This window comes from Eublepharis macularius, chromosome 10 (genome assembly GCF_028583425.1).
Source record: "Eublepharis macularius isolate TG4126 chromosome 10, MPM_Emac_v1.0, whole genome shotgun sequence".
Taxonomy (NCBI): Eukaryota; Metazoa; Chordata; class Lepidosauria; order Squamata; family Eublepharidae; genus Eublepharis; species Eublepharis macularius.
In genome coordinates, this window is record NC_072799.1 from 71,302,117 (window position 1) to 71,328,768 (window position 26,652).

The following is a 26,652-nucleotide window of genomic DNA, read 5'->3' on the forward strand; positions in this document are numbered from 1 at the left end:
TGAGTGCCAGCTGGTCCCTGTGAAAGAGCACCTGAACCACAGACACCCTCCCTCAAATTCCCCCACCACCTACAGAGATGGCTGGCCAGCCAGCCCCATTGTTCCCTATGATGGGAACCAACTGCACAACAAAGAATAAAACAAGAACAACACAAAATAAAGTTTTAAATTTTTTTTTCTCCCTTCCAAAGTACAAGTAGGCAAAGCATTATGACACATTACACCAGCAGTCCCCCACACAGAAAAATAACACAACTCACTTAACATCAGAGAATCACAAAGCATGATTCCTGTCAAAAACACTTTATTTCTTGAACAGCTTTAGGTTACACAGCAGGGGAGAACACCAAAGGGCATGGCAGCACTATCTTACACAAAAATAACACAACTCACTTAACATCAGAGAATCACAAAAACACAATTCCTGTCAAAAACACTTTATTTCTTGAACAGCTTTAGGTTACACAGCAGGGGGGAACACCAAAGGGCATGGCAGCACTATCTTACACAAAAATAACACAACTCACTTAACATCAGAGAATCACAAAAACACAATTCCTGGCAAAAACACTTTATTTCTTGAACAGCTTTAGGTTACACAGTAGGAGGGCACAACAGGGCATGATAGCAATGTACTACAAAAAATAATACAACCCACTTCACCGTTTTTGACAGCAATTGTGTTTGTGTGATTCTCTGATGTGAAGTGAGTTGTGTTATTTTTGCGTAGTACACTGCTTTCCTGCTCTGTGGTGCCTTCCTACTGTGTAACCTAAAGCAGTTACAGAAATAAAGTGCTTTTGACAGCAATTTTTTGGGGTGATTCTTTAATGTGAAGTGAGTTGTGTTATTTTTGTGTTAGATACTGCTTCCATGCCCTTTGGTGTCCCCCCCCCTGCTGTGTAGCCTAAAGCTGTTCAAGAAATAAAGTGTTTTTTGACAGGAATTGTGCTTTTGTGATTCTCTGATGTTAAGTGAGTTGTGTTATTTTTGTGTAAGATAGTGCTGCCATGCCCTTTGGTGTTCCCCCCTGCTGTGTAACCTAAAGCTGTTCAAGAAATAAAGTGTTTTTGACAGGAATCATGCTTTGTGATTCTCTGATGTTAAGTGAGTTTTGTTTTAATTTTTCTGTGTGGGGGACTGCTGGTGTAATGTGTCATAATGCTTTGCCTACTTGTACTTTGGAACGGAGAAAATAATTTTTTTAAAACTTTATTTTGTGTTGTTCTTGTTTTATTCTTTGTTGTGCAGTTGGTTCCCATCATAGGGAACAATGGGGCTGGCTGGCCAGCCATCTCTGTAGGTGGTGGGGGAGTTTGAGGGAGGGTGTCTGTGGTTCAGGTGCTCTTTCACAGGGACCAGCTGGCACTCAGAAGTGTGCCCACCATTGTGGCACCCCTGGGCTGTGCAGAATTGCCCAGGGAAAGAGAGTTTAGAAGTTCCCAGCATAGGGAACAAAGGGAGAGGGCTGGCCTTTGCCAGCCTGTTCCTGGGGTTATGGGTGTGGGGCAGGTGGGGGTGGATTTGGGTCTGTGAGGGGCTAATGTGGGGATTTGGGTCTGTGTGTGGCAGCTGGGGGGGAATTGGGTTTGTGTGGGGCTGTAAGGGGTGGACTTTAGGGGCTGAGAGGACCTACTTGGGGAGGCCATGAAATGGCCCCCCAAGTGGGAGCAGTCTGAGCCTTGGTGGGGGGTGGGAGGAAGGGTGGGAGAAGGGCCCCAGAGGGCTGGGGGGCATTTTGCATGCAAAATGCCACCCCTGGCAAGACAAGCCTCCCCCAGCTGTCAGTGGTAGAGATGAGAGCAGAGCACCTACTTGGGGAGGCCATGAAATGCCCCCCCAAGTGGGAGCAGGCTGAGCCTTGGTGGGGGGTGGGAGGAGGGGTGGGAGAAGGGCCCCAGAGGGTTGGGGGGCATTTTGCATGCAAAATGCCACCCCTGGCAACACAAGCCTCCCCCAGCTGTCAGTGGTAGAGATTAGAGCACCTACTTGGGGAGGCCATGAAATGCCCCCCCCAAGTGGGAGCAGGCTGAGCCTTGGTGGGGGGTGGGAGGAGGGGTGGGAGAAGGGCCCCTGAGGGTAAGGGGGCATTTTGCATGCAAAATGCCACCCCTGGCAAAGGAAGCCTGCCTCTTCATTTTTTCCCCATAGGAAATAATGAAGAAAGATGAGCAGCAGCATGCTAACAATATGCTGCTCCTTCGCTTTCTTATGGGAGGATGCTTTGGGGGGTCATAACATGGCCCCCCAAAGTCCAATCTGTCTGAAACTTGGGTGGTTGTTAGAGAAGGGTTAGAGGAAGGTCCCCACCAATTTTGGGCTTATTCGGTGGGAAAATGCCTCCTCCAGGCGTCCTGGAAGACGGAGGCATTTTCCCATAGAAAAAAGCCGAAATAATGCCGAAATAATGCCGAAAGAATCCCGAAAGCCGAAAGCCGAAAGAGATTCTTGTTTCGGCTTTTGGCTTTAACGATAGAGAATCTCCTTTCGGCTTTCTACTTTCGGCTATAGCCGAAAATTTTTGGCTTGCACACCCCTAGTCTTCACCCACAGGCAGAAGACAGCAATAGAGGAGGACAGACAAATCTCTCTGAGGAAGGAGTTTCAAAGTTTGGGGGCCACAACTGGGAAGGCCCTTTTTTTGGGTTGCCACTTATCTAGCCTCGGGGGGCGGGGGGGGAGGCACCTGCCATCCTGCTTCAAGTCCCTGTAATTTATAGTTTGCCTTCTTCACTGAAACTCAAAGTAGATCGCCTAGTGTAAGTCAAAACAATCAACAGGATGGGACATCAAATAAACACTGCAATAAGATTTGGACTGCAGAAATCTGAAACAGAGCTTAAAACAAAGCATAAGCATTAACATAATACATGTTAAAAGATGCAGAAATTACCTAGTAAATTTATATATATACAGCGACCGCCAGTACATACTATACACAGTCGTATAGTCTACAGTCCCCATCCCTTCACCAAAGCAACTTTCTAAACATTTTGGACCAGTACCTGTGTAGAAACACTCTCCTGAATAATTAAGTTTTGCATAGTTTGCAGAACGCCAGGAGAGTGGGACCCTACTTGACCTCATGAGGCAGGTAATTCCATAAAGTGGGGAACACAACAGAGACTACCCATGTATGGGCAGTTGTTGATCTTGCCTATTTGCAGGGTGGCACCTGCAGAAGGCCCGAGTCAGATGAGCAAAGCTGTCATGTAGAGCATGAGGGAGAGGCGATCCCACAGGTATGAGGGCCCAAGGCCATGAAGGGCTTTGTATGTGATAGCCGCTACTAGGAATTGAACCCAGTAACTGATGGGCAGCCAATGGAGTGACTGCAGAATTGAGAGTAACATGCATGCTCCGCCTAGCTCCCGATAATAACCAAGCTATAGCATTCTGCACCAACTGTAATCTGAGTTGACTCTGAGGGGAGACCTACATAGAGCGCATTACAATACTCTAGTCTAAATGTCACCATAGCATGGATTTAGGTGGCCAGATTGGCTGAGTCAAGGTAGGGAGCTAGTTTGGGGCTAAACGGAAGGAAGCATTTTTGGCATCTGTATTAGCTTGTTTCTCCAGCAAGAATGAGGGATCTAGTATAACCCTAAAGTTCTTATCTGAGTCAGCTGAACTCCATCAAAAGTAGGAAGCACAATGTCTTTCAAGATATCCACCTTCCCAACCAGCACTACCTCTGTCTTGTCAGGATTTAGTTTCAATTTGTCCACTCGGCAGACAGGCAGTGACAGACATACCATGTAGCCTGGCCCTTAGTTGCCTTTAAATGAAACTGAAAAGCCTCCCAGTGTTCCTTTATAGGACGGGTTGATCACGGGGTTGAAGCACTGGGTGTCCTCTTCTGTACCTTTCAAACTCCATGATACACTTTTTCAAATGGGGTTCTCAGAATCACAGAGAGGACTCCAAATGCAGCTGTACCGTGGATGGATAAAAAGGCATGACAGCCATTATTTCCAACCCCTTTTCTAAAAATTACCAACACAGAATATGCCCTTTTCACAGCTGCTGCATAGTCAACATTTATCCTCCAAGAATTCTTTCCTATTAGTTCAGTACCTGTTTAGACCCCCATCAGCATATATGTAACATTAGCATTTTTTTGGCCCCATCAAGAACCATTTTACAGTTACTTACATTGAACCACGTTAGCCACATGGTTTGCCCAATCATTTTGGACAGTTCAACCTGAAGCTCTTCAAAATCCACTTTGGTTTCCACAGACATGACTGATTTTATGTCATCAAGTTTGTATCCAACTTGGCTACTATACAACACAACCCCATTTTCAGGTTTTATTAATAAATTAAATAGAACTGGTTCTAGTACAGAACCTGAGGGGACCACATTGCTTATTTCCCTCCAGTGTGAGAGCTGTCTGTCTCTTACTCTTTGCTTCTCACTGCTTAACCAGTTCCAAATGATTAAAAGGACCTGTCCACATATCCCATGACTCCTAAAGTTTACAGAGAAGCTTTTCATAAGGACCTTATCAAACACTTTTTGGAACTATCCAGTGTCTACCCACTGTTATCCATATGTTTGCCAACAATTCTGTAGAGTTCTAAAAGGCTGGTGGGACAAGACTTCCCTTGACAGAAGTTATGCTTTCTCAGTAGGGCATAACCTGAGAAAGCTGGAGACACTAGAGATTTCACTTCCTGCTCTAAACTCCAAGAAAACTAACTCCCACCACCCTTTTTTTTCCTTAGTGGGGAATACACCTATTGAAATAAGTACGGAATGGTTCTGGAAGAAGCCATCTACACATAATTATCTAACACTCTCAAACATGGCTTCTCAGAAAGAAATTTCCCGTATCAGAAATTTTAAACATCGATATGTCTCAGAGTAATTTTATTTTCATTAAAATTCATAGATTAAATATCATGTGCTAATGCATTACTTCAGGATCGGAGGTAATAAAATGCCAAAGAACAAGCTACAAGCTGTTTGTGACTTAAGATACTCAAAGAATTAATTTTATGCTGGCATATAGCGTACTGTAATTAGAAATGGCTCTCTGCATTGTGATTAAGCTAGTAACTATGGTAACCAAAGCTGAAGAGAATGAGTAAAGGAAGACAAGCTGAATGAGCTAATGAAAATCCTCTATTAATGTGTATAAATATAAGCAGATATAAAATTTGAACTTAATAAAATAATGCACATTACTTTTTATTTCTTTATTATTAATGGTTTGAAACAGAAGAAAATACATCATTCCTCCAAAGGTATTATTCAGGTAGTTTCCATTTTTGAATCAAAATGTGGCAGCCCACACAATTTATACTTTAAAAATAAACAGCATTGCATTTTTATTAAATAGGTGGAATCCAGTGTTACACATTATTCTTTGCCTCTTCATAGGTAGAATAAACTTTAGTTCAAAGTACCATTTCAAATCCATCACATAAGCAGACTTGCTGTTTCTCCATAAAAAAGTAAAATTTATATTTACTAGAATAAGAAACTGGGATTTTTTGTTGAGAAAATTATTTTATTTCCAATAAAAATATAATAATAACATTCAATTTATATACCACCCTTCAGGCAACAATGCCCACTCAGAGCGGTTTACAAAGTATGTCATTATTATCCCCACAACAAAACACCCTGTGAGGTGGGTGGGGCTGAGAGAGCTCCTAGAAGTTGTGACTGACCCAAGGTCACCCAGCTGGCTTCAAGTGGAGGAGTGGGGAATCAAACCCAGCTCTCCAGATTAGAGTCCCACTGCTCTTAACCACTACACCAAACTTGCTCTCACATTAACACTGCACACTTGAATGACATCATGCCGTTATTCCCATTTCAAATTAATTGATTAATTAATTAGCTTTAAAATATTATTAACTATTCTAGGACCATAAAAAGGTTGGAATTAAGATAAGAGTTAAGCCATTTCCAAATTCAGCTGTGCTCTGAAATGCACAGAAACTGTAAGTAAAGGTACGGCTTTGTGAGAGCAGTAACCACATTGTTACATTTACTTCCCAGTTGGGGTTCATACAACAATACATAATTTTAGTCTTTCAGCTGAACATGTGTTTCAGGGGGAGGAAACCTAGACAAAAAATTAACAGGCATATCTTCTCTAATCCCTTCTTATAAATACATCTAATGAAATTCTTCTTGATACTTCTATACAATACCCTGACCTGTATAGCCCAGGTGAGCCTGATCTCATCAGTAGACATGGGCACAAAACAGTAAAAGCCCAAAATGAGAGTTTCGTGTTTCATCGTGATCCATGAATTGAGAATCACAAAACTTCACGAAATTGACACGTTTGCCAAAACAATTCATTAGTTTCATGATTTGTCAGAACCCGGGGCATTTCAACAGCCCCCTTCATACCCAGAGATGCCAAACAGGGAGACTTCAGCAGGCTATCCTCCACCCACCCTCCCAGTTTGCAATACATTGATTGGGAAGGGTGGGAAGTGCTGCCAGAGTGCCTGACTGAAATGGGGACCAGGAGTTGCTGGATCAGAGGAGGATGAAGGACATTGTGGAGCTGTGCTAACGAAGCTAATGAAACAGGCCAAAAAGTCATGAATTTTGTGTTAACCACGGCCCCACAAAACGCTGTTTTGCAGCTCACGAAACGGCCCATTTCATGACAAAATTTGCTTCATATTTCGATTCGTGCCCATGTCTACTCATCACATCTCAGAAGCTAAGCAGAGTTGGCCGTGGTTAGTAATTGGATGGGAGACCTCCAAGGAAGACCAGAGTTGCAGAAGCAGGCAATGGTAAACCACCTCTGATAGTCTCTTGCCATGAAAACCCCACCAAGGGTTGCCATAAGTCTGCTATTACTTGAGGGCACACCACATACACACACTTCTATACAATGCCTTCATAGCACAACACCAAGCATAATGAAAAAAAGTCCAGGAAGAAAATCAGCAGGGTTCATTTTCTTCAGATACTTGTTATTCTTACTAATGCTTTTTAGCTTGACACATTCATAAAAGGCTAATCGTCATTGCTCCTCTCTCTTCCTAACATTAAGTATAGCAAACAAAATTTGGTGGGTGAGGGATCCAAAATGCACAGTTACATATAAACCAACTGTATTTTTGCCTGATTCATCTGTATGAGATAACACAACTATGTTGGCTAGAGCTGGGCACGAACTGAAATATTAACCAAAGTTTGTGACGAACCAGGCCAGTTCATGGTTTGCAAACCAGGGGTTCGTGGGAGCGCATTTCTGATGAACTGTGACGCACTTTAGAGCAGTTCGTTTGGTTTGTGGCTCGTCACTTTGGGGCCCTCGACAGTCAGAGATGGCAAACTCACAGGAAGTCTTCAGCAGGCTCTCCTTCAGCCACCCTCCAAGTTTGGCGAAGATTGGATTTCGGATGTCCAAGTTATACACCCCCAAAGTGGCTGCCCCCAGGAAAATTCCATTGTCAATTGACTTGCATTGGCTCCATTGAAATACATTGTAGCACCAAAAGTTGCCATGAAAACATGGGATGGAGTTACAGAATCTTTCTCTGAAGAGGAAGTTACAGAATCTTCCTCTCCATCCCACTGAAGATGCTGAAGACTCTCTGTGAGTTTGGCATCTCTGACTGTTGGGAAGTGATGAACCATGAACCAAACGAACTGGTTCGTGAACTGGGTTAAGTTCGTGAAAGTTCGTGGTTTGTGAAACACGATGAAACACAGGCTGCTTCCACACTCGTTGGATAATCTACTTTCAATACTCTTTAGTGAACATTTGAAACTGATTTTCCATGTGTGGAACAAAAAATCCACTTCTAAAGGATTACAAAAGTGCATTGAAAGTGCATTATTCAACGCAGTTCATGGCATTTTCCTGGTGTTGGTACATGATCAGATAGTTAGTTGTATTGTTTTATAAAATCACACTGCACATTTATTTTCTAAGTAAATCATCAAGATTGTTGTTTGCTATAAGCTCATGCCCCATTCTGATATGATATGGTTCATATAATATATACCCCATGAGACAGAAACTGAAGGTTGCCTAATTTTGGGATTACTAAATATTTTCCCTATGTTATGCATGCATGGACATTTTATTTATTTCATTTATTTCCTTCATTTATACCCCACCTTTCTCCCCAACAAAAATCCAAAGCAGATTATGTCATTCTCCTCTCTTCCATTTTATCCTCACAACAACCCTGTGAGGTAGGTGAGGCTACGAGCAGGTGACTGACCCAAGGTAACCCAGAGAGTTTCTCGGGCAGAGCGAGGATTTGAGCCTGGGTCTTGCTTATTCATACAAAAATTAGGAAGTACATACTCGGTTGGAGAATCAAACTAAACACCAGTTTCCATCACAAGATGAACAGAATTAAGACTCCCTCCCCCTCGGAAAAAAAAAAATTACGTTTGATTTCCAGACCCATGGCGCAGAGCGGTAAGCTTCAGTACTGCTGCCCAAGCTCTGCTCACAACCTGAGTTCAATCCTGGCAGAAGTCGGGTTCAGGTAGCCAGCTCAAGGTTGACTTAGCCGTCCATCCTTTCGAGGTCCGTAAAATGAATACCCCGTTTCCTGGGAGTAAAGTGTAGATGACTGGGGAAGGCAATGGCAAACCACCCCCACAACAAAAAGTCTGCCAAGAAAACATCGTGATGTGACTCCCCCCATGGGTCAGTAATGACTCGGTGTTACTGGGTTCAAATCTTGCTCTTCTACTACAGATCAACATAGATTCTACCAACCTGAAACTCTTTAAAAGGTAACATACATGCTGCTTCAGAAGCCAATGCCAGGAAAGATATTGCTAAATTACCAGAAAGCTGGTGAGATGATCCTTTAGCAATCTGAAACAGTACGTGTGAATAGCATGCATACAGTGTGCTAAGAGTTCTCAAAGGGAAGGGGTGAAGAAATAGGGGTTAAAATCCCAGTCCTAGAACAACATTCCTGAACACAAGTGAGTGTAGGGCTGCCACCATTCCCCCAACTAAAAGCCAAGCTACAAGTGATGCCTTACACAAGTTGGACACTTGTCAGCTTCCCTCAAGTTTTGATGGGAAATGTAGGCGTCCTGGTTTTCCATTACAGCTGCAAGACCAGGATGCCTACATTTCCCATCAAAACTTGAGGGAAGCTGACAAGTGTCCAACTTGTGTCAGGCATCACTTGTAGCTTGGCTCTAATCCTACCACAAAGACCAAGCCTCTGGCCTTACTGGACATTATCTGGGAGTCAGCTGGACTGAGTCTCCCACAAAAGAGATACAAAGGTAGCTGGACCAATCCACCCTCAGCACTTTTTTATGCTGAAGCTAAAAATCAATGAGGCACCACAGAGGTACAAAGAATACTCAGTTTATTAAAATTGCACACAAAAGGTTATGTTTAAGGAAGTATGCAAAACAATAGGTAGAACAATAAAGCTAACTAAAATCCTATGCTATATACATTGGCAGAGTCTTTCCAAATTATTCCATGATGGTAATTTGCAGGTATCACACAACATTCTTAGTCAGCAAAGTTCAAAGCATCGAACATAGTTGTAATCTATAATGGTCTCAAAGAGGACCTACGGAACAGAGCGAAACGCTAAAAGAAAATCCATACTGACATTTCTATTTTTACGCCAAACTGCCTATCCACTTGGAGCAATTTCTTCAGCCAGTCCGAGCTCAGCAGTATCATGCAAAGTTGACATTCTACAGTTAAGTCCGCATTGCACTTCTAGAAGCACATACCACATACTCAAGAGAACCACAGGTGGGGCAAGATAAGTTTAATTGGCAGAGACGCTTTGGCCTTGCCTCCGCCTAACCTTGGAGGCTTTGGTAACAGAACCTGTGTTGAAAACTATAAAATCATTCTCACACTAGCAGATCTTACACATAATGCATAATCAAGAAGAGTCCAGTAGCACCTTTAAGACTAACCAATTTTATTGTAGCATAAGCTTTCGAGAATCAAGTTCTCTTCGTCAGATGCATGGTACAGAAACATCTGACGAAGAGAACTTGATTCTCGAAAGCTTATGCTACAATAAAATTGGTTAGTCTTAAAGGTGCTACTGGACTCTTTTTGATTTTGCTACTACAGACTAACACGGCTAACTCCTCTGGACATAATGCATACAGACTCTTCCCAACAGGCCTAAAACTTGTTTGGCCAAGCAAGCCAGTTTCTTTACACAGTGATTCTTAGAGCCAAGCTACAAGTGACGAATTACACTTGCCTGGAAAGTGAATAGACTTGACTGAAAGCGGAGAGCAAGTGAACAGCAAGTGAACAGGGAGGAATACACACGAGTCTGTTCACTTGCCAGGCAAGTGTAATTCGTCACTCGTAGCTTGGCTTTTAGTGTCAGTTCAGAGCCATTACAAATGAATGTGTACCCCCCCCGCCCCGTTTCCATCTGTGAAATTTATCCAACAGACCACAGGAAACTGTAGAGAACCAAATGGGATTATGGAAAGTTCCCCTGTGAATTCACATTTTACCACCTCTGAGAAAACAAACCTTGGAAATCAAAAACCTTTTACAAAATCTGTATTAAAAAGAAATGCAGGGCCATTTAAAACAAATTGACTATTCAGGATGCAATTTAAAACTGAGTGGCCTGCTCAGGATAAGTTTTTGAGATATGACTCAGATAGACTTCCTCACTTTGCTACAGAATTAACAGGCAGGCCTACCAGCAAAACAAACACTGATTTAAACCATCAGCCTTTCGCCTTCTTGTTAATTTCTTCCTCTTTAGTTTTCAAAAGAACGACGAAGTTTCTCACATCTAGATGATTGATAAAGAAGTGGTATCCTCTCAGAGCGGAACCACAAGTGACGCCTGACACAGGTTGGACACTTGCCAGCTTCCCTCAAGTTTTGATGGGAAATGTAGGCGGCTTGGCGGAATGTTGGACAAGTGACAGTTGAAAAGTCCATTGGACAGCAGTCGGAGAGCCAAGCTGCAAGACCAGGATGCCTACATTTCCCGTCAAAACTTGAGGGAAGCTGACAAGTGTGCAACCTGTGTCAGGCGTCACTTGTGGTCCCGCTCTCAGGCATGCAACAATAGGACGATTTGTGTCCTATTCCTATTCCAACTGAAGGAGGAGTTGGCAGCAGAACGAGTTGACAGTAAGTAAGGGAAGGAGGGAAAAGACAGATGGCTTACCTCAACATTCAAGTAAATTGGAGCTAGAGAGCATGCTGAATCATCTTTTTATACAGTCTGCACCCCAAAACAGGAGCATCTGGAAGGGACCAGAAGGTCTTCACCACCAATACCTTGTTTCAAGGCATGATTATACAACCCTATCAACCTATGTTGCCCAGGCCATACTGTACCAATAACTGCCCTACAGAAAAATACTTACAGAAGAAAGAATTTAGGATGACTTACAAGAAGATAAGCCAGATGCTGTAAGGAAAGGCAAACAATACCCCAAAAACCATTAAACTCACAAACAACATTAATTTGACGTTGTAATTTATACTGTAGTTTCAGAGCTTAAATTCTCCTTCAACTGAGATGCGTTAATTTTCTTCCATCCTCATTACATCTCTTGAGGTATTGTTCAACATCACTCTCATTTGCTCAGGAAAACTGGTTAAAAATTGAACTGTACCCATCTTGCTTTTAATTTCCCTTCATTCTATAAGCATAGACAAGTCTTCAAAATGAGGGAGTAAGAAAACCTCTCACGTGAGGGAAAGAAACTGAGAACCAGTATTCAGCATGCCAAGATCTGCATTTTTTTGTTCCTTTGCTTTTCTTTTATACCCAGGGCTTTTTTTCAGCAGGAACGCAGTGGAATGGAGTTCTGGCACCTCTTGAAAATGGTCACATGGTCGGTGGCCCCACCCCCTGATCTCCAGACAGAGAAGAGTTTAGATTGCCCTCTTGCGTGGAGGGCAATCTAAACTCTCCTCTGTCTGGAGATCAGGGGGTGGGGCCACCGACCATGTGACCATTTTCGCCGATGGCAATTTAAACTTAAGAAACTCCCCCCTTGTTCCAGCTGACCCAAAGTAACATCATTGTGTGGTTCTGAGTTCCACCACCTCTTTTCCCAGAAAAAAGCCCTGTTTGTACCCAAAGCAGTTTGGAGCAGGTTGTACCTGAGTGGAAGAACGAGTTCTGGAAGAGGTCGCTTACCTCTTTCTCCTCTTGAAAGTTAAAGCCACCCTCTTTAAGCTGAGTTCTCATCCATGCGAAACATATGCTTCAACATATTACAAATTTGAGAATGGGTTTCATGGGAATCCACAGATTGGTGTGGTATTCAGAAATTAATTTACATTTAATTGTACTCATTTAATTTTTGCTGTATCTGAAAATTCATTACAATTTTCAAAGATGATAAATGTTACAACATGTGTTTTGCTGAAATGTTACAACGTGTTTTGTTGGTTAAAAAAATGCCTTTTGCTTCTCTGATGGAAGGCTAATCCTAAGAATACAGAAAAGCAAGATTTGAGTCCACTAGCACCTTAAAGACCAACAAGATTTCCACGGTGTAAGCTTCTTTACAGAATCAGATAGAGATCTGCAATGCTTTCAAATTAAATGTCTGTAACCGTTTTTACCAAAGAAGATCTTAAAACGGGGTGCTTTTTAAATGTAACATGAGATTAGAAAGCGTAACTGTATGTAAAGGTATGCTGCCCTCTATTGGTTGGAATAATTATGGTATATTATTGCTTTATCTTTCTCTAGTCCTCACGTCATCTAGATGCATTTTAAAAGGTAAATGTAAAGAAAAACAGATTGCGACACTCTCCCACAAAAGCCAGCCACCGTCAGCATCTCTTGTTAGTATCCCATTTGTTCAATTTATATTCATCTTTATAACAACCTCAGTCTAGCCTGGAAGATGGACCCCTACTTTGACACAACTGGTTTGGCCACTTGGATCCATGCCATGGTAACATTGAGAGTTGATTACTGTAATGCACTCTACATAGGTCTCCCCTCTAAATTAACTTGGAAACTCCAACTGCTGCAGAATGCTGCAGCTCATTTATTATCAGGAGCTAAGAGAAGTTTGAATATTACTCCCCTTTTGCAGTCATTCCACTGGCTAGCTGTCAGCTACCGGGTTCCGTTCAAGGTATTGACTGTCACATACAAAGCTCTTCTTGGTCTTGGTCTTGCATATCTACAGGACCGCCTCTCTCTCTATGTTCCACCACAATTGCTTTGACCATCTGAACAGGGCCTTCTTCAGGGGCCACCTTGCACATAGGCAAAATCAACAGTGCCGATACACGTGTATTCTTTGTGGTTGCCCCACTTTATGGAACAGCCTACCTGGAGAGGTCTGGAAAGCTCCCACTGCCCTGGCTTTCCACAAACAATGCAAAATTGAATTTTTTAAGAGGACTTTTTATTCAGATAGGAAGGCAGTACTTTAAGGAAGCAGTCTCAAAGAAACGCATCAGTAAAAGTATAGAGATTATAGATTTTACTTCTGTGTACTGTCTGTTGCTGTAAGTGTGATCCTGCTGAAAAGTTTATATGTTGTTTAGTATGCCAGTCTTAGAATTGCTTACACTCTGTTAAGCCTTTCTTTAACTCTGTATCAGATTCCTGTTAGTTTTAAAGCTTTGCACATTTGCATGTATGTAGCCAATTACATTGTTTAGTGAATGACTTTGAAATTGACTGTACTGACTCACACTGTGAAATCTGCCTTGAGTCTCAGTGAAAAAGGCAGACTATAAATAATGTAAATAAATAAATAAACTGGCATGCTCAACGCAGCTAACAACATCACGTTGCAACAAAACAGTTCAGTACAAAGTCACAAAAAACACATTAAATCACCATGAAGATTATTTTTGGCAGAAACTTGGAAGCTACATTTGGCCATTGACTTGACTACTACTGGTCCAATAAAGGGCTACAGGTGACAGCAACAGTGAAGAAAAATGGGGGAGTGCTTTTTAACCCTTTCCTCTATTTATTTATCCATTTTTATTTATGTTGGGTAATCTGTAGCAAATGCAGCAATACAATAATCACTGCCTTGCACTAAGGCTCTATAGCCTCAGAAAAGTAAAAAGCCCTAATTTATCTGTCAAAAATATTTTATACTGCTTTTCTAAATCACACTCCAAGTAGTTTCCATATATAGAGAACCAAAAACACTAAAACCAGCAACAACAAATTAGTAGGCTACCAACATGACAACAGGCCAATTTCCAAAGGCCCTTCAAAAACTTTACATTTTTTCCTAGAAATCTTCAGAGATTGCACATTTCACTCTCCCTGAGACAGCCCAGCCCAAAGGGTTGAAAAATCCCAAGTATGAGCTGAATCCATCCTAACCTCTGAGGACCACAGGTATCCTCTTCTGTGAGAAGCGTAGTACTCTCAGGGCTCACACCAGGAGATGTGGTTCAGCAGTTATGTGGGTTCCAGGCCACTGAGAGCTTTAAAGGTTAAAACCAGCACTCTTGAAATGAACTTGGAAACAATCCAGAAGCCAATGTAGCTGTTTCAGGATCTTAACGATATGGCAAAATTTTCTAGCTGTAATTTTACTAACTGGAGTTTCCAAATGGTCTTCAAAAGCAGCCCCAATTATTAGCGTTCTGCCTGGACTGCAGTAAAGCAACTATTAACAGCTTTAGACTGCGATCCTAGGTATATTCTCAAGTAAGCCTCAATTAACTAAACGGAACTTCCTTCCAAGTAAATACGTAAAGAATTGCAACAACAGGCTCATAAGCTAGACTTCCTACTGGTATTGTGAGTTAATTTTACTAGTTATTTTTATATCACACAAAAATATTAAAATATTTTTAGGAATCCTGTAGGAACTATTCATTTTCCGCTGATGTGCTTACTCCTATGCTTCAACTAAAAATACATTGTTACAACATAACCTGTCAAAACTATCCAGTGCTGCAGGTTTGTGGTAAAAAATTCTGTGATTAAGTAACAAGCCAGATTGTAGGGAAGGCTGCAGAAAGTTGCGCTCATTCCATTCCAGATGCAATAGATAAATTGTGTTGCAAATGATTATACTTTATTTACATGTAAATTTAGTTGCTACCCATAAATTCTGCTGTTTGAGCAGTTCAGTGTCGTTATTTCAAAGGCTTTATTAGTCCAAGCAATTTTACACGACCATGACAGACTACATAAAACATATCTTTGTCGCTATTAAAATACAAGCAGCAGGCTTTATTGTTGTGTTTACTGCATACTAGGTCGTATTAAATCTCCTTAAAAGCAAATCAAGGGGGAAGGGAAGTATTGCCCTTCTTTAAAATTGTTATTTTTCAAACTGTTTTTAATAATGGGTTCATATTTGTTTTTATCAAGTACTGAATAAAAACAACATGCATGCAAAATCTCAATTTTCTACAGCAGAGTGACCTTCTAAAATTTGTTTTGACTGACTTTCTCCTTGGCCCTGACCTGGATAGCCCAGGTTAGCCTGATCTCATCAGACCTCAGAAGCTAAGCAGGGTCAGCCTAGATTAGTAATTGGATGGGAGACCACCAGCAAAGACCAGGGTTGCAGAGGCAGGCAATGGCAAACCACCTCTGTTAGTCTCTTGCCATGAAAACCTCACCTGGGGTCACCATAAGTCAGTTATGACTTGAGGGCACTCTCCACCACCACCAATTTTCTCTTCAATCCTATAATATAAGGTTTTACATGATACTGGACTGTATACACCAGCACTACGTTATACAAAACTATAGATACCTAGAACTCAGCAACTAAGGTTAATGGCATATCTTTTGGAATAAAAATATTTTACCTTCCTAGATCTTCATATCTCATAAACAAACTGCTGTCATTTAACGTTCAAACATGACTGTTTTGAGAATGATTTTAAATATTAAGAATGTTTTCAAGTTTAAGGTTACAAATTTCCTTTCACAAAAACCACTCAGAATGAATGGTTCAAAGTGATATTCTCTCTGTCTGTTGTAACAGCCACATTCAGGATTGGTTCCCAGGTAAGTGATCCTCACTGCAGAGGTTATATGTACACAGGGGTCATTTCATAGAAAAAGAGCTGGAGGAACTCATTAGCATAACTATTAGCATACCTCATTAGCATATGCCATGCCCCTTGACAGCATCAGAAGTATGTCATTAGCATAACTGATTTGCATATACCACACCCCCTGACATCGTCTATCCTGGCTGTTTTGGACCCAATCTTGGCCACTCAGGGCTGAAATTGGGCCCAAAATGGCAAAAGGGGGCTGAAAATGGCTGAAAAGGGGCCCAAAATGGTCAGGATTGGGCCACTGCTGAGCAGGAGAATGATCCACCACCCATCAGAGGCCCAATCCGGGCTGTTTCGGCCCCAATCCAGGCTGAAATGGGCCCAAATGGCCATCAGGTGGGCAGGGCCACCTGATATGTGACCTCTTTGGGGAACTGCCAGAACTGCATTCTTGCGCGTTCCCCCTCAAAATGAGCCCTGTATGTACATAACTGAAATTACATACTAACAATAACTTTCACAAATCAGCATATTGGGTGCTGTGATCTGCCCCCACTTTAGGCATGTCCCGCTTGCACTGATCTCTGTAATCTGAAGATTATTTGCAATTCTAGGAGATCTCCTACCTGAAATTGGCAACCCTAGTTATAGCTCAGAGTAGAAAATGATCTACGAAATGATCTAAAAAGGGAGCAAGGACAATTCAGTACTATATGAAATCATATTGATGCAGGAGACATCTGTCATGTTTGTCACCCATCCATGCAATTATTTTCAGCTGACATGTTGCTATAATCCCTTGCTCTGTGCTGAACCATTGTTCTATGCTGTGCCTTGATATCATATTGCTGATGCCATAACTTGACTTGTATTCACAGGCCTGCTGTATCCAGAGTGCCTTATCTCTTGTACTTTGAAGCTCAGTGTCTCTGACCTTGCAAAACCTGCTAGTTCTCAGGGGAAAGAAGAATACCATGTTTCATTCCAATCTATTGCCTCTCTCCTGTCTAGACGAAGCATGTAAAGTATTTAGAGAGTTCTCAGGACTGATTCGTGCTAAAAGTTGTGTTTTCCTGTTGGGAGGGGGGATGAGTACTTGGGACCTATATGAGCCACAGTTTTGCAGATTTTGTTATTCCTGTCAACCTTCTGATCAACCTGTGGACATATCTATGACTATGATTTGCTTCCTTGAATAAAGCCTTTTCAACCTGCAGCTGCTAGAGGAGGTAAGGGCTTTTTGCCTTTCTTGGCTGTGGTGGGTTAAGCTGAGAAGCTAAGGGTGGTCCTCTCTAGCTTTGGGGCTTTTTGTGTGTAGTTTTGTGTTGATTTGAGTGTAGTTTTGAGGCTGAGTGTGTTTGGGCTTGATTGTGTTTGAGGGTGAGTGTGTTTGTAAGGCTGCTGGGGGTTGCTGGAGTACAAGCCACACACCCCCTTTGTGCTCACCTCCTGTGCTTAGCAGGAAGTGACCTTTTGCATTGAAAAGGCAACTGCTGGGCAGGGGCGCGAGCCTTTGGCGCGAGCCGAAGGGCGAGAGCTAAAGGGCTCTTGGCCTGGGGCTCTTAGCCGGGGGATCATAGCCGTTTTCTTTCCTCTTAGTGTGTTATTCCTAAAACAGAATAATGAAGTCAGAATGCCAGCAGGGGGTTGGGGGCTTTCCAGTGTATTGCACTGAGTGTCACATGTATGACTATCTGCCTTCTGGTCAGAAGTCCTGGATGTGTGCTCGCTGCAAGGAGCTCCTGGTTCTCAGGGAACGAGTACGTACCCTTGAGGCCAAGGTGGCTGACCTGGAGAAGCGGAGACAGTTAGATAGGCACGAGGACAAGATTCTCAGGGACAGGATAGATGTGTCCCACTCTAAAAATGGCAGCGTTCTTGTTGTCAAGGAGAATGAGGATCTTGTGGAATCAGGGCACCGTACTGAGGATAAGGGGAACATGCCCTCAAAAGGGACCTCTTCTTCAGTTGGTGAGAAGGTTTCCTTTCGCATCAAGGAACCATCCCTGGGTGGGGCGGGAGGGAGGCTCTTGGTAGTTGGTGATTCGATCCTTAGACAAGTAGATAGCTGGGTGGCACAACCGCGTTCTGACCGTATGGTGACTTGCCTGCCTGGTGCGAAGGTAGCGGACATTACGCGTGTTATAGATAGGCTGGTAGATAGTGCTGGGGAAGAGTCAGCGGTCGTGGTCCATGTTGGAACCAACGATGTTGGGAAATGCAGTCGTGAGGTCTTGGAACAAAAATTTAGGCTGTTAGGCAGGAGACTCAAGGCCAGGACCTCCAAGGTAGCCTTCTCAGAAGTGCTACCTGTTCCACGCGCAGGGCCAGAGAGACAAACGCAGATCAGGAGTCTCAATGCGTGGATGAGACGATGGTGTAGGGAGGAAGGGTTCAAGTTTGTTAGGCACTGGGATTCTTTTTGGGACAAGCGGGAGCTGTACAAGAGAGACGGTCTCCACTTGTCCCGAGAAGGAACCCGGCTGCTGGCACTTAAAATCAAAAAGGTGACAGAGCAGTTTTTAAACTAAATGCTAGGGGAAAGCCGACAAGAGATAAAGTGTCTCTGGTTCAGGATGGTTCATCTCAGAGAGATGAAGGGCTAGGTATAACACTTCTACAGGGAGATAGATTAGAGTTGTCAACTGAGATGGAGACAAACAGTGCAGATGACCTAACTACGTCTCGAGGCAAAGTGTGCCGGGGAAGTTACAGGTGTTTATATACAAATGCTAGAAGTGTCCGAGGTAAAATTGGGGAGCTGGAATGTTTAGTGTTGGGCGAATCCATAGACATTGTGGGCATATCAGAAAGTTGGTGGGATGAGGAAAATCAGTGGGACACGGTGATTCCTGGATATAAATTATATCGGAAGGATAGGGAGGGAAGGGTTGGTGGTGGGGTGGCTCTATATGTCAGAGAAGGTATACATTCCAGTAAGATTGAGAAGGTAACTGAATTAGATTCACTTCTGGAAATGCTATGGGTTGAAATTACGGGCCCAAATGGAAACTTAACTGTGGGAGTTTGTTATCGCCCTCCAGATCAGAAAATAGAGGAGGATTATAAAATGATGACAGGATTAAAGATGGCTGCTAAACAAAAAAACTGTGTTGTAATGGGTGATTTTAACTACCCACACATTGACTGGGCCAATGGGTGTTCGAATCGGGGGAGAGAAAGTGAGTTTCTAGACTGTCTCAATGACTGTGCTATGGAACAGATGGTTACAGAACCTACTAGGGGAGAGGTGATCCTGGATTTGGTCCTCAGCAATGCTGAAGATCTGGTGAGAGATGTAAATGTGATTGCACCACTTGGGAACAGTGACCATAATGTTATTGAGTACAACATATGTATAAATAGGAAATTGCCAAATAAGACCAACACAGCCATGTTTAACTTCAAAAGGGGTAACTTTTCTGAGATGAGGGGGTACGTGAAGAAGAAACTGAAAGGGAAAGTAAAAAAGGTCAAAACACTTGGGGAATCTTGGAGACTATTTAAAACTACAATCCTGGAAGCTCAAATTAAATATATACCGCTGGTTAGGAAAGGCACAAATTGGTTTAGGAAAAGGCCAGCATGGTTAACAAGCAATGTAATAGAAGCTGTAAAAGGTAAAAAGGATTCTTTTAGGCAGTGGAAAACTAGTCGGAGTGAGGTTGATAAAAAGGAGCATAAGCTGTGGCAAAAAAAGTGCAAGTCTGTGATCAGACAGGCAAAAAGGGAATATGAGGAGCATATTGCAAAGAACATAAAGAAAAACAATAAACAATTCTTTAAATATATTAGAAGTAGGAAACCAGCTAGGGAGGCAGTGGGGCCCTTGGATGACCAAGGCGTAAAAGGATTACTAAAGGGTGATAGGGAAATGGCCGAGAAGCTGAATGCGTTCTTTGCTTCTTTCTTCACTGTGGAAGATAAGAAGTGCATGCCCACTCCGGAAGCACTGACTTTGGGAGGGGTTTTGAAAGACCTGAGTCACATTGAGGTGACGAGAGAGGAGGTTATGCGACTGCTAGATAATTTAAAAACTGATAAATCACCGGGCCCAGATGGCATACATCCAAGAGTTCTGAAAGAACTCAAGTGTGAACTTGTAGATCTCCTCACAAAAATATGTAATCTGTCATTAAACTCTGCATCTGTTCCTGAGGACTGGAAGGTAGCTAATGTTGTCCCCATCTTTAAAAAAGGTTCCAGGGGAGATCCGGGAAATTACAGGCCAGTCAGCCTGACGTCAATACCGGGTAAGTTGGTGGAAACTATTATCAAAAATAAAATTAGTGGGCACATTGATGACCAAAAGCTGATGAGGAAAACTCAGCATGGGTTCTGTAAGGGAAGATCTTGTCTCACCAATCTGTTAGAGTTCTTTGAGGGAGTGAACAAACAAGTGGACAAGGGAGACCCGATAGATATTGTTTATCTTGACTTCCAGAAAGCTTTTGACAAAGTTCCTCATCAAAGTAAGCTCAGTAGCTATGGGATAAAGGGCCAAGTCCTCTTGTGGATCGAAAACTGGCTAATTAATAGGAAACAGAGAGTGAGTATAAACGGGCACTTCTCACAGTGGAGGGTGGTGAGCAGTGGGGTGCCACAGGGGTCGGTATTGGATCCAGTGCTTTTTAACTTGTTTATTAATTATTTGGAATTGGGATTAAGCAGTGAAGTGGCTAAATTTGCAGATGACACGAAATTGTTCAGGGTGGTGAAAGCCAGAGAGGATTGTGAGGCACTCCAAAGGGATCTGTCGAGGCTAGAAGAGTGGGCATCCATGTGGCAAATGAGGTTCAATGTAGCCAAGTGCAAAGTAATGCACATTGGAACCAAAAATCCAAAATATAAATACAAGTTGATGGGGTCTGAACTGGCGGAGACTGACCAAGAGAGAGATCTTGGAGTCATGATAGATAACTCACTAAAAACGTCAGCACAGTGTGAGACTGCCATAAAAAAAGCTAATGCTATGCTAGGGGTTATTAGGAAAGGGATTGAAAACAAATCAGCCGGTATCATAATGCCTCTGTATAAATCGATGGTGAGGCCTCATTTGGAGTACTGTGTACAGTTCTGGTCGCCACACCTTAAAAAAGATATCATAGCACTGGAAAAAGTACAGAGAAGGGCAACTAAAATGATTAAAGGGTTGGAACACTTTCCCTATGAGGAAAGATTGAGGCGCTTGGGGCTCTTTAGCCTGGAGAAAAAACGACTGAGGGGAGACATGATAGAGGTTTACAAGATAATGCACGGGTTAGAAAAGGTAGAGAAAGATGTGTTTTTCTCCCTTTCTCACAATACAAGAACTCGTGGGCACTCTATGAAATTATTGAGCAGTCGGGTTAGAACAGATAGAAGAAAATACTACTTTACACAAAGGGTGATAAACACATGGAATTCGTTGCCACAGGAGGTAGTGGCAGCTACAAGCATTGCCAGCTTCAAGAGGGGACTGGACAAATATATGGAGCAGAGGTCCATCAGTGGCTATTAGCCACAGGAGATAGATGGTATTCTCTTTGTGGGGAGGTGGTGCTCTGTTGTCTTGGTGCTGGAAGGAAGGCAGTGGGAGGGCTTCTGGTGTCCTGGCCTCACTGACAGTCCTTTAGATGGCACTGGATTTCTAGCCACTGTGTGTGACAGAATGTTGGACTGGATGGGCCACTGGCCTGATCCAACATGGCTTTGCTTATGTTCTTATGTTCTTAACCAAGACCCTGAAGTGCTTGCTGTGAGGGTACAGGGATCTATATGCCATAGCCTGTCATCCATGGACCTGACACATCAAGCAAAACGGCAAAGCTTGAAAAAGTTACACTGTACAGATTCAGCAATTCTATACAGAATTACAACGTTCAAAGTCCACTGAAGAACAAGATTCGAGACCAGTAGAATCTTAAAGACCAATGCGATTTTCCAGGATATAAACTTTCAAGAATCAAGCTCCCTTCATCTGATACGGGTTTAGAAGGTTGAACTGTTTAGGATTGCTCTTTCACTAGTTTCTGTTGCATTGCATCAGAGAAGGTCCTTGAAAGAACTATGACCTCTAAAACAGAATGCACGCCTTTAACTAGAAAATTTCGGACACTTTAACTACTACACAACCATACAAAGATCTTTACTAACTATGCACTTACTTCCAGCTTGGTTGTTACCTATAAACCCCTTCACAATCTGGCACCTACATACTTGAAGCACTCATGTGGTTTCATTTGCCAGCCCAACTTTAAGGAATAACCTCCCAGGGAAAATTCTTAAGGCACCTTCTGTGACTCTTTCTTCTGTATAACATGCAAGACTTTTTTTTCTTTTTGTAAAGCATTCAGCAATTAATGGGTTTCAGTTTCTTTGCTGGGCACTGTAGTTCTGTGGGCTGGTTTGTATGTTGTTTTACTTGTTGTTATTGTACTTGAATGGTTTTATGTGCCATTTATTCTAAGCTGTTCTGAATGTAGCAGAAAATAGGGTATAATTTCTTAAGTGTTATTTTTATTACTTATTTCGGTTATTTCTAGTTTGCCTTTCTTACAGAGATTTACGAATATCAACCCAAATCTTTTATGTTGTAATGTGCTAATTTCTAGATGATATTTTAATTATGTCAAAAAACTGAACTGTGCCTGACATTATGATTCGGTGTTATTTTATTCATGCCATGCCATTTCATAAATAAATACATTTTCATTAGAGGAGGAACCATGTTGGCTACAAACAAGAAAGAAAAGAAGAAACCACATCTAATATGCAGTTTAAAATACAGAAAAGAAGCTATACTGAAGTAGGTAAGCTATTTTAAGGTACTTTTCAGAGTTACCCCCTTTTGCCCAGGGGGATGGGGGAAGTTCTCACAATGCAAACTTATACAATAAAACAAGCCCTTTATTATCTTGGCACACCATCAAGGTTCCCAAAGCTTTTAAATCAACTTATGATTGTTCTATGGTAATTTGGTAAATTAAAACCCAAAGGAGCCACGCTTATCTCGATGGCACAATTTGCATTTTCTATACTCAGTCCATTTTCAGCCACAGCAATGACAGTATATTATCTTGCCAAGTATGAATTACACTTATATTGCCTGCCCAATGGTACTTGGGAGCAGATCCTAGTCATTATGTTAATCTTCTTCTCTGAAGATTTAAATACTAAGAGAAGCAGAGGCATTTCATTTAGTGCGTAACTCTTAGTCCTGAGACATAAATATTTTAATAACTACAAGAGATTTTGCTGAATCACAATTTCAACACATGGCTGCCAATTTTCAATTGCAAAGAAAGTTCTTAATGAATGACATCTTCAAGGAGAAAATCTTGCATACTGTTGCCAACAATCATTAAAATTTAGAAACATCGTTTTAAGAATCAAAAGGAAAATTTTACTATGTGATGGCATAGCAGCACAATACGCAAATTACATAAATGAAATATACCTATTTAGTCCATCAATCTAGCAGTTTGTAGACGTTGGTGAAACAAAGTACAATAAATAATATTTTGTATGGCACTCAGAGGGCTCAAAGTGCTTTACATACATTCACTTGTCATGGTCCTTACAAACAATCCTTTAAACTGCATCAATATTATTAGCCCCATGTTGCAAGGATGGCTGAGCCTGAAAGAAAGCGGCTTGCCTAAGGCTATCTAGTGAGTTACAAACAGGGATTCAGACATCTAATTTAAAAAGAAATCAAAGCACATATACATTCCATTACAATACTGCAGCCCTTTTTTACAAACAGAACATGTGCCTGATATAAATTCAGGTTTCAAAAAAAATAACTAATAGAAAGGATTCTATTTGGTGATGGTGTCCAGACAGAGGAATTCTCTCCCTAGACATCTTCACGCACAGCTTTGTAAAGATTTTGGTACCAGGTGCAAAGTCCATCCTCCCATGTATCTCAAAAGCATCTGAGATACTTCTTTGGGATCTTGGTTTTGCTGTTTTTATTCTACAATCTACAGTACTAATTCTTATTGTTGTCTTTCTTTTTGGTTGAAAGGCTTTCTGTTGAAAGACAAAATTATCTAAATAGACACATAAAATTAAGAAACAGAATATATACATCGTCCCCTAGCACTAAAAGAGTGATAGAAGAATACAGGAGAAACAGCAAAACACCAATCAGAGGCTGATAGGAGTCCTTGCATTAAACACTAGACAGATTCCAGCTCTGACTATTTTCTAGTAATTGACATGAAAAGCTATTTAAGCTTTAGAGTTAGTGTACCTAACATCAGAAAAAACACTGTTGCTAAGGTAACACTAGTAATAATAATATTGCTACACTAAAATATACACGTTGCTGGTTTTCAGATAGTTGTGGAATATGGATTATCTGCAGACTTCACACTGACTATCATGATGAAAGAACTTCATTTCTGTTCTAATGCTATCTCCAGGCATATGTAAAACTACAGAATTAGAAGTGATATCTGCATCCTGTTAATATGGTTTCCAGACCCACGCCTAAAGTAGTCCTAGCAAATCCATGTTGAATTTCTTTTTTTAAAAAAAAAGCTAAAAGCAAAACTGGACTTACCCTAAAGTCTCCCCCCATTTAGTACAAAGGCACCAGGTAGGAAAGACTCAAGTCCTCTTCCAACCCAGGGCCAATTTGTCATCTTCTGAGTAAAGAGGCAGTCCAGCTGGTCTTCTATTCCCCTTTTGAGAGAACAGGCCCTCCCAGATCTCAGGTACTGTTAAATTGGTAGGAACCTGCTAGTATATAGTGCGAACCAGTACAATAAAAAAACAAGTCCTGTTCATAAAGGCCATTCTCTAACCCTCTTCTGGAATGCAGACAACATATAAGGAACACCCCAGAATACACTACACTAGATGGCTAGGAGCAGTGTAGAAATGCAAATCTTTCCCCCTAATCTCAATGGGAGCCTGCCTCTCTTGGGTGAGATTTGCCTGCTGTCCCATTATCAAACAGAAGGGAACTTCACAATAAGGCCCACTTCTCATTAATGCGAGGACAGCAGGCAAAAAAGCGATGTTCAAAAATTGTTTTGTATCCCAGCCTGAAAAGTCCATCCTTTTATCACCAAATTAAGCCAGCAACATTAAAGGGTGTTCAAAGGTAATGATTTAAAGTATGCAGCCGTAAAAACACTCAAAAGAACCTGTTCTTGTCTGTATAACTAAACACATCGCTTTGGTGTCCTTGCATCAAAATTCCTGCAGGTTTTGCACCCCAGAAGGCACCAGTCTCGTGTTAAATCTTCCATAGGGCTTTTAAGGGCATAAGGTTACTAATGTAGCCAGGTGCAAAAGGAGCAGGGCGCCTGTACATTTATGCATGTGCGGCTTATTATCTTGCCGCCTTATGGCAGAGGGGAGAAAAGCTAGAGTACTTTCCCAAACACATTTTTCTGCTAGGCACAGAAGATTGTCCTCCATTTCACACATGCATGTGGAAGGAGGGGGGTTCGTCACTGTAACAAGAAGTTAGTGGCCAATCAACCATTAACATGCCTCATAAGGGGTTACGAGATTCTGCTCTTGCCAGAGCTCCTTCTCCTAGACCAATGGGACAAATGCCTGGTCCCCGTTCCTCGGATAAGAAAAGATCTTATTGCCACTCTACTGGTAGCTGCAAAAAGTGAAATAGCTACTTTTTGGAAATCAAAATCCACCCCCTCAATGGATAATTGCTATAACAAAATTTGGGATCATTTTATGTCTGAGAAATTATACGATAAAATCTATCAAATAGAACACTTCCCGCAAACTACGAATTTTATTGAGAAATGGTTCCCATTCTTTGTTCACATAGAAAATAATAATTCTTTATCTGGTCTAATGGTCTTTAATATGTATATAAATGTATAAGCTATCTTCATATTATCACTGGAAATTTAGGTATTGAGTCATCAAATTAGATATACTCATACCTTTTCGGAAATAGAGAACCTGACTTCTTGTACTTTAAAAAGTTACATACTGTGTTATTGTTATATCTTGTTACATATTTTTTATTGTTATATGCTGTTATCTTGTAATTTTATGTGTTATACAGTTACGTGTTAAACAGTTTTAATAAAATTTTGAAGAAAAAAAACCCATTAACAAGCGAGTCTGTGAAACTCTCCCATAACGTCTCGTTGGCTCTAAGGGGGCTTTTCCTTGTTATACGCTCCAAAACAGGAAGGCCGACCCTTCCTCGCGCGTGTTCCTTCCCCACACTCACAACATCGCCTCAAGCCACGAAACCGGGGAGGGCTGCGCCCGTGAGCGGGAATCCGCCCAGCCCACGCCAACTCCGCTCAAAGTTTCCATGGGAGCCGGCGGAGCGCGACGCCGTTGCAACGAACGCACCGGGAAGGGCCCGGGGAAGGCGCCCCCTTCGCCCACGGACCGACTCACCCATTTCGCCCGGCTTCCCGCACTGCTCCGTCGCCCACGCCGGGAGACCGCTCCTTGGCGCCCAGCGGCAGGGCTCCCTCCAAAGTTCCCAGCCCCCTAAGTCGCCCTCTTCTCCCCCCCGCGGGAGAGAAGCGGAGGCGGGTCCAGAATCCCCTCCTCCTCCTCCTCCCCCGGCAGGACGCCCAGCGTTAGCCCCGCGCCAGTTCTCAGCGCAAAGTTCAACTGCGGAGCGTATTAAGTAATAATGGTACACAAGGAAGAGAGTATTCTTGAGCATGTGCAGAGTACCTTTTCCATCTGCCTTGGGG

The 26,652-nt window shown here is 42.2% G+C and overlaps 1 protein-coding gene across 1 annotated transcript in view; it reads right to left on the reverse strand.

The window, feature by feature from the left end:
- GPM6A (glycoprotein M6A) overlaps window positions 1–26,406 on the reverse strand; it is a 292,094-nt gene extending 265,688 nt beyond the window's left edge. Inside the window, exon 1 of the mRNA XM_054989939.1 lies at window positions 26,345–26,406. Within this exon, the coding sequence (XP_054845914.1) occupies window positions 26,345–26,348 (4 nt within the window). The 5' untranslated portion in view covers window positions 26,349–26,406. The remainder of the gene's footprint in view (window positions 1–26,344) is intronic.
- Window positions 26,407–26,652: the final 246 nt, after the last annotated feature.